Below are 13,978 nucleotides of genomic sequence, written 5' to 3'. Positions count from 1 at the left end.
GGACTCTGGGGTCGCCTCCCCAGACACGGAATAATGGGCTCAAGTTAAAGGAAGCCAGATTCCAGCTGGACATCAGGAAAAACTTCCTGACGGTTAGAGCAGTGCGACGGTGGAATCAGTTACCTAGGGAGGTTGTGGGCTCTCCCACCCTAGAGGCCTTCAAGAGGCAGCTGGACAAGCATCTGTTGGGGATGCTTTAGGGTGGATTCCTGCCTTGAGCAGGGGGTTGGACTCGATGGCCTTGTAGGCCCCTTCCAACTCTGCTATTCTATGATTCTATGATTCCCAGTGGTGCACAGGGCCAAAGCTCTCAGGAGTCAAAGCTCTCAGGGCCCTCATTCCAGCAGGGTGGAAGTCCAAAGCTCCCAGGGCCCAAAGTTCTCAGGGTCCTCATTCCAGAGGTGCACAGGGCCAAAACTCTCAAGGCTCAAAGGTCTCAGGGCCTTCATTCCAGTGGTGCATAGGGACTAAACTCTCAGGGCCCAAAGCTCTCAGGGACCATATTCCAGTGGTGGACAGAGCGAAAGGCAAAGGAGGGCTGCCCCCAAATACTCTCTCTCTCCCCCCCCCCTCATTTCAACTTTTTCATGTGGGGAAGGGCTGCACAAAACCCAAACTATCAGGGTCTGGGAGGTGTAGCCATCTAGGGAATCCTGTTGGAGCAATTGGGGACATTGGGAGGGATTTGGGCCCCTGTCCTGAGTTTTCCCACCCCTGATGTACAACATACCTGAGCCCTGAACTAGTGGATCAGAGGAAAGTCCATGTCTATTCCAGCGCTCCTTAGAGTGGCCGGCTGTATGACCTTGGGACGTTGACTAGCTGGGCACAAAGACCATCACCCTCCCTGATAGGTTGTCCCCCAGAAATTCTTATCCAGAGGTAGACCGCCTCCAAACGAAACAGCAACACCAAGGCAAAGGGAGAGTGTGATGGCAAGAAACATTTAACCTTTTCTCTTAAAAACAGGATTACGGGTGGTGGGGGGTTGGGGAAGGGGAGACCACTTGACAGATCCAGCAAACTCCTTCCCCACGTCAGACACACAGCTCTTCTTGTTCAAGGGCAGGAATGGAGTTCTCGTAAAAGGGATGTGGTGGCAGCCCCGAACCAGACGGAGGAGATTAGATCTCTTGATAGCTATTAACCAACAAAATGTTGGAGTGTGAAGTACTCCTGTTCAGGTCCCAGCCAGCCAGTCAGCTATGCCCTTTTACAAGGTACTCCGTTCCGTGCCCACCCTTCCGTAAACATCGGGGCGCCTCCAAACCTGTTGTCCGTGGGTCATGCCGTTTTGGCTGCGTAATGGATCAGCAGTCTGAGAATGAGTATATAGGATCAGGAATTCGATGTTCAGGGACAGTTGACCTGTCAAAACCAGATGTTGAGACAGCTGCTGCTTTCATACCCTGTCTTTGGGGGCCTCCTAGAGATATCGGGGTGCCCTCTGTTGAATACAAGTCCCTGGACATAAGGGAACTTTGGGTTGATATAAGAAGGCTCTTCTAAGTTCTAATGAACCAATTCTCCATCATGATGTGTAATAATAAACGTTAAACAAAGACCTGAACAGTAATCACTACATCTACCCCAGGTTATGGTCTGGAGGCACACAGGTCTGGGACTGTTCAGCACTTGGAGGGGAGACGGTCTGGGAACTACATTGAGTTCCACAATGGAAGGAAGGCAGGATAACAATGTCATAAAATAAACAAACCAGCTAACCATCAGGGAGTTGAAGACGTTAGACCTTTGGCTCTCTTCCAGCGCCGTAGTGCTTGAGCAACTCAGCTATTTTATTCCCATTTTACAGACTGAGGCTGGGTACACAGCATCGTAGACTTGGGTGAGGCAGAAGATAGGTCTCCAGATGGTTTGAAGCTCAACTCCCGGCATTCATAGAATCATAGATTAGTAGAGTTGGAAGGGGCCTCTAAGGCCATCGAGTCCAACCCCCTGCTCAATGCAGGAATCCACCCTAAAGCATCCCTGACAGAGGGTTGTCCAGCTGCCTCTTGAAGACCTCTAGTGTGGGAGAGCCCACAACCTCCCTAGGTAACTGATTCCATTGTCGTACTGCTCTAACAGTCAGGAAGTTTTTCCTGATGCCCAGCCGGAATCTGGCTTCCTGTAACTTGAGCCCGTGATTCCGTGTCCTGCACTCTGGGAGGATCGAGAAGAGATCCTGGCCCAATACAAATGCTCTCTGGGTGGCTGACAGCACCCATAGAAGATTGAAATACAAAACCATCAAACTATCAAACAGGAGATTAGCACCGTGTGGTTTATTCTGACTAGCAGAGAGAGGGGTCTTTCTGCCTCCGCACCCCCCCCCGGCGCGCCTTTTCTAACTGGAGCTGTCAGGATTCGAACCTGCAACCTTGGGCACGCGACGCGGCCGCTCTGCCCACTGAGCACCTATCCCTCCAGGAAGGGAGAGGCTCCTGCATTTTCCGCTGCCCCCCTTTTGCAAACGCTGCCACTGCCGTCTTTAATTACAAAGCGCACGAGCATGCAATGTGAGGATGGATGCAGCAGCTTGGGGCATGATTGCCTCCAGGTTGGGGGGGGGAGGCAAGTGGAATTGGTAATCCACAGTGAATAGGGGCGTGACCACGACGGCACAATCCCTAATCCCCCTTCGGCGTTTTGCTCCTATTAGAGACTTAAAATATTTCAAAGTGTCATTTTCTTTAATCTGTGGCTGTCTGCACAGCAGCTTAGGAGCGGGTAATTACCCCGGAGTGGTTAATTACCTAACAGGGGCTAATTACCTTTCCCCGGCGGGGGGAAGGAGAGACAGATTTTCCCTGCAGACAGTGGCGAAAGACAATTGCTGCTCTCTACCTCTGCAATTAGGAGTGCGTGTCAATTAGCTGGGAAGGCCACGGTTTTATGACGGAATAAACACTGCTTTTGTCTAAATCTGCCAGGGGAAATTTTTCTTTTTCTTTTTTTCTTTTTGTCTGAGTAATTTGCTTACTGGAAGGGAGATTGCTTCTGCAGGAAGAGGCGGTGCGGTCCAATGGATGGAGGAGACAGTACTGGCTGTGGTTCCGTTCACCTTGCAGGCATGGATATTTGGGGTAGATGGCCACAACTGTATCGTGTGCGTGTGTGTGTGTGCGTGTGTGTGTGTGTATTAGATGCCCTACAACAAGGGTGGACAGAAGGTAGAGTTCCAGATGGTTGGACTTCAGTTCCCAGAAGTCCTTGCAAGCATGGCCAGTCATAAGGCCAGGATCTCTTCTCGATCCTCCCAGAGTGCAGGACACGGAATAACGGGCTCAAGTTACAGGAAGCCAGATTCTGGCGGGACATCAGGAAAAACTTCCTGCCTGTTAGAGCAGTACGACAATGTAACCCATGACCTAGGGAGGTGGTGGGCTATCCCACACCAGAGGCCTTCAAGAGGCAGCTGTCAGGGATGCTTTAAGGTGGATTCCTACACTGAGCAGGGGGTTGGACTCAATTGCCTTATAGGCCCCTTTCAACTCTACTATTCTATGATTCTATTGGGTGAACTGTGCATGAGAAAAATAAGCAGGCTGGTCAAGTGTCTTAACCCCACACCTTTCTTTTTTTTACAGGGAACAGTCCTCTGCTCAAAGACATCCCATCCAATTCCATGTTAAATTTAAGAACCTTAATAAGTATTGCCCATCAATCCTTATTAAGTAGGCCAGGTTGCCCAAGAGATGTGGAAACACGCAGGGCTCTGGGGAAATACATTCGGGGCTCGTGCCCCCAACGGACCAGCCCTAGCAACACCCCTGTATCCAGAGTCTTAAAATTCCCCAAGCCCGCCAGTGGTTAGGGGGTTGGACTGGGAGTCGGGAGATCCGGGTTCTAGCCCCCACTCGGTCATGGAAGCTGACTGGGTGACTTTGGGCCAGTCGCAGACTCTCAGGCCAGCCTACCTCACAGGGTTGTTGTGAGGATAAAAGGGAGAGGAGGAGGAGGATTATGTACGCCGCCTTGGGTTCCTTGTAGGAAAAAAGGTGGGATATAAATGTGATTGATTGATTGATTGATAGATAGATGATAGATAGATGAGCCCTGCTGGATCAGACCAAGGGTCCCACTACTCCAGCGCTCTGTTCTCATGGTGGCCAACCAGCTGTTGACCAGGGACCTTCAAGCAGGACATGCTGCAACAGCACTCTCCCACCCATGTTCCCCAGCAACTGGTGCACACAGGCTTACTGCCTCTGATACTGGAGGTAGCACATAACCCTCAGGACTAGTAAGCCTTGATAGCCTTCTCCTCCAGGAATTAATCCAAGCCATCCAAATACCACTACTTCGTTTGGTATGCACTGTGTGAAAGAGTCCTTCCTTTTCTCTGTCCTGAAACTCCCTTTTTCCTTACGTGGCCCTGTTCAGAAGACACCTTAAACCATGGCTTTAACCACGGGGTTAAGTCAGAAAGCTGGGCTGTGTTCAGAAGACACCTTAAACCAGTGGTTTCCAAAGGGGGCGGTACCGCCCCCTTGGGGGCGGTGGGATTGCATAGGGGGGCATTAAGAGGCAAGGGGGCAGCAGGGGGGCGCTCGAGGTGGTCTTTTCCGAGAAGCGCCTCTCCAGAAGGTCTGAAAACCCAGCGACATTTTTATGGGAGAAGGTAGTTTGGTCCCAAGCCATATAGGGGAAGAATCCACACATGTTTTAATACCGTTTAAGAAGAGTCCTTTTAACGGTGAATTGAAATGTTTCAAAAGCACCAAAACACTACTGAAGAGATATACCCTGCTTGGTGTGCCCTGCCACGCCGGCTGCAAAACAGAGGTGTTGGCTCTCTTTTCCCTCCTTCCCTCAGCAAACCTGTGGCGGGTGCTTCCCATTTAAAGGGGCCATGCGCAGGGGGCACCAAAACCATAATGAAGAGACATACCCTGCTTGGTGTGCCCTGCCACGCCGGCTGCAAAACAGAGGCATTCGCTCTCTTTTCCCTCCCTCCCTCGGCAAGCCTGCAGCAGGTGCTTTGGATTTTGAATAAATATTAAATTAATTGTTACTGTTTTGCATTTTATTGTTATTCTCTTCCTTAGTGGGTTGTTGAAAGCCGCAATTCTGAATAATGATTTTTATAGGGTAGGGTAGGGGGGCACTGGGCATGAGTTTGTGGAACCAAGGGGGCGGTGACCTGAAAAAGTTTGGGAACCACTGCCTTAAACCATGGCTTTAACCACGGGGGTTTAGGCAGAAAGCTGGGCTGTGTTCAGAAGACACCTTAAACCATGGCTTTAACCATAGTGAATAAAGCAAAAAACCTTGTTCACTGTGTTTAAAGCGATGGTTTAAGTTGACTTCTGAATGGAGCCTATATGCTATCAGCTCCAGGGGCTTTTTCGGCTAAGGAGCAGCATACTTCAAACAACTACACAACGTTTTAAACAACTCAAGCTCCTGTTCTTAATTCTCTTTTTTTTCCGGGATAGGAGGGGGTCATTGCTTGCTGCCTTGTGTTGCTTTCCTTCAATCGCTTTACGGTGTTTAAAATTTCTCTGGCCCATTGGACGTTTTAAGAAGAAAGCCAGGTGATAAATGATTTCAGTGAAGGAAAAAAAAAAGACAAAAAGGGGTACAGGATTTCGTCTCTCTCGTTCCATCTCAAAAAAAAACCTCAAGTCAACCCAATGGCAGGGACTGCGCAGTGTTCTCAATCTTGTGAGGAGCCTACCCTGCAGGGGTGTTGTGCAGGCCCTTAAAAGATTGCTGAGGGGGGGGGCAGGCCCATAGGTCATAAATCTGCTTGAGAACGGCACGTGCTAATTTCTATCTGCAGGCGCAAAGTGAGAAAGAACTCACAAGGATTTATATAAAGTTCACAAGCGATTCATTTCTCATTCCTCAATCCTTCAGCTAATTTGCACTCCACCCCAGATCATCCCAAACCGATAGAAAACATCTTCTACTTTGCTTAATCGCCTTGCAGGGGGACGTTTTGCGGAGTGGGGGGTGTAACATCACATGGGGAAGGGGGAGTTAACCCTTTGCAGATGACCCCCGCCCTGCCTTGCATGGCAACTAAGCTGAGAAAATAAAACCACTTGCCACCAAAGGACACTTGGGGCTCTGTGGAATAGAACCAGGGCCCCGGCCCTGTAAGGCCTAGATGTAACAACATCCCTGCTACAGGGGGTACAGTGGACATTCCATTGCAGGTGCGGTGGGCTGCCGGAATAGGCCACTGGGAATGCGATGGAGTGGGCCGGGGTGGGGTCACTGAGCACCTCCCACTGATAGGAATTGGAGTCCAAGTCATCTGGAAAAACCCAAGGGGTAGGGAACCAGTGGCGCTATTCTGGATTTATGCCTGATCCGATCCGTCAAGGTAGGTTCCCAGAAGCTGAGAGCTTCTGAACCCAGCTTCCTCTTCCAATTGTAATGTTTTCCAGCCCACGTGTTGCCGGACTACAACTCCCATGAGTCATAGAATCATAGAATCATAGAATAGCAGAGTTGGAAGGGGCCTACAAGGCCATCGAGTCCAACCCCCTGCTCAATGCAGGAATCCACCCTAAAGCATCCCCGACAGAGGGTTGTCCAGCTGCCTCTTGAATGCCTCTAGTGTGGGAGAGCCCATGACCTCCCTAGGTAACTGACTCCACCGTCGCACTGCTCTAGTCCCAGCCAGCATGGCCAATGATCAGGGATGATGGGAGTTGTAGCCTCCTCCCCCCACCCCCAATCCTCCTTGGGCTAGCTATTCCTCTTTAAGAAAAGCACACAGACCCCAAAGTTGGGAGAATAGAACTTGAGAAGGCATCGCGCGGTACAAGAAGCAGACAACGCTCTCCTGACCCACGGCGTTCGAACCCTAGGAATTTGATTGTGGCTTTGCTCATTGGCCCGTTTTGCTCCAGCAGTCCCATTATGGCCGGCCCCTGGGAAAAGCACAAACAGGACATCATGGAGATGGTCTCCAATGCCCAGTATACTGTCTCTGAAAATGGAAGGTCGCCTGGCTGCAAGTCACCTGTGCCTCTGTCCTCTCATTCTTTCCTTGTAAAGCTATCTAACCCAGACAACCATCATGCTGCAACAGTGGGAGGGACTGTAGCTCAGTGGGGAAAGCCCCCGTTTGGCATTCAGAAGGTCCCAGCTTCGATCCTCGGCATCTCCAGGTAAGGCATGAAACATTCTTGCCTGAATTCCAAGAGAGCCGTTGCTGCCAGTCAGTGCTGACAATACTGGGCTACGTGGTCCGACTCAACGTAAGTTCCTAAATTCCATAAATCCAGACCTCCTAAAACCCAAACTTGCCCAGGGTTTGTTGAAAGAGCTCATCCAACAGGCCTGGGAGTAGTCTGCTTTTTAGGCTCTGTGTTCAAACCCTGGCAAATCTCTTTCCCTTCACCTCAGTTTTCCCCACCTGTGAAATGGGAAACCCAGCAAGCGACCCGACAAGGCTGCCATGAAAGAGAAGTGGAAGGGTTACCGCTTGGCCTGAGCCTTGGGGATAGTTAGGGGATGGAATCGGGGGCGGGCGGGGGGGGGACCCACATAAATGCACTTATTTTGCCACCAACCTTGGAGTGGCCATGGAGTTCTTCACTGTTGGAAAGCGTCGTGTTGAGCGGTTCAGTGTACTGGTTGGGCTCTTTCAACTTCTTTCGCTCTTTCTTCGCCAACGCGACTCGGAAATGAGAAAACTCGTGGCACACCAACGCTGCCAAGACAACCCAACTCCAACATCGTATTTTGGCTTTATTGGACATCTTCTGGACAGAAAGACGAGGCAGCGGAGAAAAGCAAAACGCCCTCCAGGGATGGAAATCAAATGTTTACAAAGTCTCTGAGAGATCTTGTTTACTTCCTTATTCTCTGGAAGCGGGGAGGATTTATTCCCGTCCGCGCCGTCAGAGTCGCGTCTGCAGACAACGACCAACCATCATGAGCTTCTTCGGTGTCTCGTCCCTGGGTGGGTGTCCGATCAGGCAAGACGCCCCAAAGCCATGCGTGCTCGGAGGGATTTCTCCTGGTCGCTTGCAGCTCAAGGTGAAAATCCAAAATCGAACCCTTCAGGTGGTGTGAATGGCCAGCCGGCCAGCATCTCAGGTTAAGGGGAAAAACGGTGTTCAAGCATCAAGTGTCAAAGTGGCAGAAAATGAGGAATCAAGGAAAGAAAACCTGTCAAGGAACTGACAGCAGGGATGGAAAGGAGAAGGAGGAGAAGGAGGAGGAGGAGGAGGAGGAGGAGGAGAAGAAGAAGAAGAAGAAGAAGAAGAAGAAGAAGAAGAAGAAGAAGAAGAAGAAGAAGAAGAAGAAGAAGAAGAAGAAGAAGAAGAAGAAGAAGAAGACACACAAACCCAGCTGTTGCAAGATGCACTGCTTAGTTTCCGTGACAAAGTTCGCCTCCTCTCCACGCACCCAGACACAAAACTCCGAGGTTGTCCACTCAAGCCCGCCTGGAGCTCAGAAAAAGATGCCTTCCTTCCTACAAGCCAAACGTCGCCTCCATGGATGTGTGAAGAAACGCCAACCGAATGACAGGCCACACGCCGGAGCGCTCCGAACCAACTCCCCGGTTTCGGCCGGCAGCTCGAATTTCTCCGGCACGCCTGAACCGAACGTTCAATTTGGGATCCTCTCTCTTTTTCTCCCTGCTGTTCTGGCCAAGTGGTCAGATTCCTCGTTCTCACCTTTCCTCTCGGAGGTCTTTCTGGAATTCTTTCTTATTTGCTCCGATGGCCTCCGGGGTGGGGTGTCGCTCCGGTTGCTTTCCCTCGGGCCACAGGTTGGCAGAAGCCTCGACGGCTGGTCCCTCGGCAAATAAATACTGGTTTCGCGGGAGAGTTTTCCATCAACTTGAAAGGGGTGGGAGGCAGGACGTGAGGGAGGAAGAGAAGGAGGAGGAAAGGAGAAGGGGGGCGTCTGGAGAGGGTGGGACCACATTCTAATGAGCTGTCAAAACTAGTCTTTTCACACTCCTATTAAGGGGAGACTGGTGGCGAAATAGAATCTTTTCCCTGTGCCAAAGAGATTTAAATTTTAAAAAAAAATTAACTCTCTCTCCTGCCTTTCCTCTCTCGGTCTTTCCATCCCTCCTAGATCCCTCTTTCCAAAGGCCTTACGGATGCATTGTGAATTGTTCGACGGATTCTCTACGAACGGTGCCGTAAGAGACGTACATTCCTTGGCCTCCGGGCTTCCCAGTGGAGGGGCGCCGGTCCTCTGGGGCTGGGCTGGAGACAAGGCAACCAAGCGCTTTTCCCGGGGAGCCATTCAAGCTTGGTTTGCGAGTGTTTCGACAGAGCTGTCTTCTTCCACGAAGTTGGCTAACGGCACCAGGGTCAAGGGGAGGCACGGTCGGGCGCCTGCCGAGGGCCGACATCCAGCAGGGGTGGGGTGACCATACGGAAAGGAGGACCGGGCTCCTGTATCTTTAACAGCTGTATAGGAAAGGAGATTTCAGCAGGTGTCGTTTAATGCACGCAGCACCTGGTGAAATCCCCTCTTCATTCCGACCGTTGAAGCTGACCAGCTACAAAAGAGGGCAGGGCTCCTGCAGCTTTAACTGTTGGGATGAAGAGGGGGGTTTCACCAGGTGCTGCGTGCATACAAAGGACACCTGCTGAAATTGCCTTTCCTATACAAAAGATGCAGGAGCTCTGTCCTCCTTTCCATAGGGTCACCTATGGCTAACGCCCTCTTAAAGCCATCTAAGTCTGCAGTAATCCTAATATCCTATGGCAGGGAGTCCCATAGATTTGTTGCGAAAAGTGTGTGCGTGTGTGAGGAGGGGGGATGCACGCTTTCCTTTCAGCTGCGCTGAATCAGAAGTGAGGCCCCTGTATCCTGTTTCCAACTTTGGCCTGGCAAATCCCTCTGGATTCGGACAAGGTATAAAGTCTTCTTGAGTTTCCCTGTAGCACTGGCCCACAGAGGTTCCAGGGCGAATTGCCACTTATACACCTATCCTAATCTTTTGTAAACTACCCAGAGAGCTTTGGCTATGGGATGGTATAGAAATGTAATAAATAATTTTTTAGATTGTAAGCCTGTGGGCAGGGACTGTCAAGAAATACTTTTGTAAGCCGCCGTGAGAGCCTTTTTTGGCTGAATGGCGGCATAAAAATCCTTAAATAAAATAAAATAAATAAATAAATAAATAAATAGTAATAATATCCATCAGTTTATCTAGCCATGAATTAATAGCCTTCTTCCAAAGCTATGCTTGAATTAAAGTTGGAATGGGCCTCAGAGGTCAAGTAGTCCAACCCATGCGCCCACCCTGTGCAAAAAATCTACTGCTTCAGCTAGGGGGGATTTCTCAAAGTCTGTATTTTTTTTTAAGCTACCCAAACCAATGCATAAATCATAATGCAGTTATTCTCCAGCTTTTGCCCTTTCGTGACACACTTCTTGGCTCAAAATGTGTACAAAAAATTACTTATTTATTTATTACATTTCTATACCACCCAATAGCCGGAGTTCTCTGGGCGGTTCACAAAAGTTAAAACCATTCAAAGTATGTGCAAATGTGCAGTTTGGGGAAGGGGCAATGTGTAATTTGGGATAACTTTTTTTTTGGGGGGGGGGTATAACAATTTTATCCCTGGATACACACTTCTGCATGCATTTTATCCCAAAATGCACATTTTGTGTGTGCATTTTATTCTAAACTGCACGTTTTGAATGAGAAAGCATGGCAGTTTGGGACAAAATCCATACAGAAAAAAATGTGCAGTTTGCGATAAAGTGCATAGAGAAAAAATGTGCAGTTTGAGATAAAGTGCACACAGAAAAAAATGTGAAGTTTCGGATAAAGTACATACAGAAAAAAATGTGAATGCATACCGGGGGGGAAATGTGTAGTTTGGGATAAAATGCATACAGGAAAAAATGTGCAGTTCAGGATACAATGAATACAGAAAAAAAAGAGTGCAGTTTGGGATAAAATGCACATAAAAACCATACAAATTTCCATGCCCTTTTTTTAGTTGACGATTGATGTGAAAATGGGATGGAATGGATTTATGAATGGAGATGTGTAACTGACACAGAGCACAAGCTGACTGACGTGTCCATCTTTCGCTACAGCATCCCTGATTGGCGGCCATTCATCCTCTGCTGAAAAACGCCTACGGTAGGAGAGCCCAAGATAGTCTGTTCCATTGTTGAACAGCTCCTACCATCCTCACTGGCAAGAACCTGTGGACCTGACTTGTTCCTCCTCGTCGCCAATGGCCGCCTGCCTCTCCCTCTGGCCCAGACAATGGCAGTGGTGAGGAGGAGGAGCAAGGGACACTGTGGCCTCCTTGATCCCTGGCTCTCTGCCGGTCAAGCAAGCAAGCATTGGCAATGAGGAGGAAGAGGAGGATGAGGAGGGAGCACTGGTGGCTTTAAGGAGGGAGTCCATTGAGGGTGTCTTGACGAAGGGCCCTCAAAACCTAGACCCAGCATTGGGAGTGGGTGTGTGAAAGAGAGAGAGTACTGAGCTCAGTTCCGGTGCTCAAAGATCGCCTGTTTCTTAATTTGCAGGGTGCCCCAAAGCCAATCATCCACCCACCCACCCCGGATCCCATGAGTGGATCTTGTGGAAGCAACAACGAATTAAGCCTCAAGCCTGCCCACTCCTAGGGCGGCCATGAGTGCTCTTTTCTGGAAGACCATCCTCTATTTAAAGGGCTGTCCTGTCCAGTTGTGGTTTAAAGATAGAACCATAGATTGCCCATCTCTGGTTCGGCGTCTGTAGGGTGGCCCTTTGGAAAGGAGGACCGGGCTCCTGTATCTTAACTAGCTGCATAGTAAAGGGGATTTCAGCAGGTGCCATTTGTATGCATGCAGCCCCTGCTGAAATTCCTTCATCATCACAGTTAAAGCTGCAGGAGCCCTGCCCTCTTTTGCATCTGGTCACCCAGCGACCTTCATGGCCAAGATCTCCTGAGGCCCAGTCAAACACTCTAACCATTGCACCACAGTGTCTCTTAAATAAGAATACTGTGCTGCTTGTTCTAGGCTGTGAACAGAGGAAGATTTTGTGACTTCTCGTATTGCGTTGCTTTTAGGGTACGTATTTATGGTATTTATTTTTATTTATTCCTGCTGATTATGGTTTAAATTGATTTTGTTTTTTGTTTTTCTCTGTTAAATTCATCATGCGTTTCCGTATTATGTGTATAAGTTGTTTTGAGACTGCTTTTTAAAGTGGAAAGCAATGCATAAATTTAATAAATAATCAATAATAATAAACAATTATTAATAATGATAACTGCCCATGGAAGTCAAAGAGCCATGGCAATAGGAAAACACCACAATTATTTCATTAATCGTATCAGTCACAGACGTGACATCAAAAAACTGTACGGAAAACCTTCAGAAATGGGGCCTACCAAAATACATCCACTCCGACACCCAGAAAGGCGTCATACTTAACACAGGCTCAATTGTCAGGAAATTCCTGAACCAGTAAAAAACAGCATGACTTGGCAAAGCCTGGAAAGAGCAACAACAACAACAACAATAATAATAATAATAATAATAATAATAATAATAATAATAATAGACTAATAACAATTTCTAAATACATTTAGGCCTAAATATTTTGGTTTCCACTGTCATTAGTTGCCGTGATGTTAAATTGACACCAAGAAGGGCAATTTGAGCCCTGGTTAGGCCTCATCTAGAGTATTGCGTCCAGTTCTGGGCTCCACAATTCAAGAAGGACGCAGACAAGCTGGAGCGTGTTCAGAGGAGGGCAACCAGGATGATCAGGGGTCTGGAAACAAAGCCCTATGAAGAGAGACTGAAAGAACTGGGCATGTTTAGCCTGGAGAAGAGAAGATAGAGGGGAGACATGAGAGCACTCTTCAAATACTTAAAAGGTTGTCACACAGAGGAGGGCCAGGATCTCTTCTCGATCCTCCCAGAGGGCAGGACACGGAATAACGGGCTGAAGTTAAAGGAAGCCAGATTCCAGCTGGACAGCAGGAAAAACGTCCTGATTGTTAGAGCAGTGCGACAATGGAACCAGTTACCTAGGGAGGTGGTGGGCTCTCCCCCACTAGAGGCCTTCAAGAGGCAGCTGGACAACCCTCTGTCAGGGATGCTTTAGGGTGGATTCCTGCATTGAGCAGGGGGTTGGACTCGATGGCCTTGTAGGCCCCTTCCAACACTGCTATTCTATGATTCTATGTTTCGGTGCCGAAATACGCACGCGTTCAGCTCTGGACCCGCAGAAGGGAAGGCCGTACACAGATTCCCAGTGGTGGAGAGATGCAAGACAGGTAGGCGTATGGGTGGGTGCCAGAGAGGGGGGGACGCGCAGCATCAAGAACCCCGAACCCCGCCACCGTCTGCGGTACTGTCTGGGCTGTTGAGCTGCGATATGACAGATTTTGCTATTAACATGTCATCAAGTACACTTACAGAATCTCAGCCAGTCTGCAGCTAACCTGAACAGGGACGTAAAGTACGAGTAGACGCCGAAGCAAGTTAAATATTATTAACAAAGTATGGGCTGCTACATAGTTTTCGAGGAATGCAAGATAGTTATTTAGTAAGGGGTTGGCAGGGCGGAGAGGCTGGGGGGGGGGGAGAGAGAGAGAGAGAGACTGTTAACTATTTAATAACTCTAGCAAGGTTTGAGTTTTAGCTGGAGCTATTAGCCATTTAAAAGAATTATCGGTTGATTCAATTGGATCTCCTTTAGCCAACCTTTGGATGGATGGATGGATGGGTTTCTTGAAGCCCTTGGGCGCTACCTGTGAGCTAATCCTTCCCCTAAACCAGAAAGTAAAACCTCAGTCCTCACGATTCCCAATGAAGTGCAGATTTAATAGGAATCTAGGAAGCTGTCGTATATGGAGTCGGTCCATTGCTCCCAGTGCTTCAGAATCGTCTACGCCCTGGCTAGCAGTAGCTCTCTGGGGTTTTAGAACATAAGAATTGCCCTGCTGGATCAAGACCAAGGGTCCAATTAGTTCAACACTCTGTTCACCCACTGGCCAAAAAGCTATCAGTCTTAAAA

General features: G+C 48.9%; 1 protein-coding gene across 1 annotated transcript in view; it reads right to left on the bottom strand.

The window, feature by feature from the left end:
- The window catches only part of C1QTNF12 (C1q and TNF related 12), a 47,134-nt gene extending 39,289 nt beyond the window's left edge, over positions 1-7,845 (bottom strand). The window contains exon 1 of the mRNA XM_063145078.1: positions 7,536-7,845. Within this exon, the coding sequence (XP_063001148.1) occupies positions 7,536-7,724 (189 nt within the window). The 5' untranslated portion in view covers positions 7,725-7,845. The remainder of the gene's footprint in view (positions 1-7,535) is intronic.
- Between the last annotated feature and the right edge of the window lie 6,133 nt (positions 7,846-13,978).

The sequence above is a fragment of the Elgaria multicarinata genome, chromosome 20 (assembly GCF_023053635.1).
Source record: "Elgaria multicarinata webbii isolate HBS135686 ecotype San Diego chromosome 20, rElgMul1.1.pri, whole genome shotgun sequence".
Lineage (NCBI taxonomy): Eukaryota > Metazoa > Chordata > Lepidosauria > Squamata > Anguidae > Elgaria > Elgaria multicarinata.
This window is presented reverse-complemented; position numbering and strand designations above follow the sequence as displayed.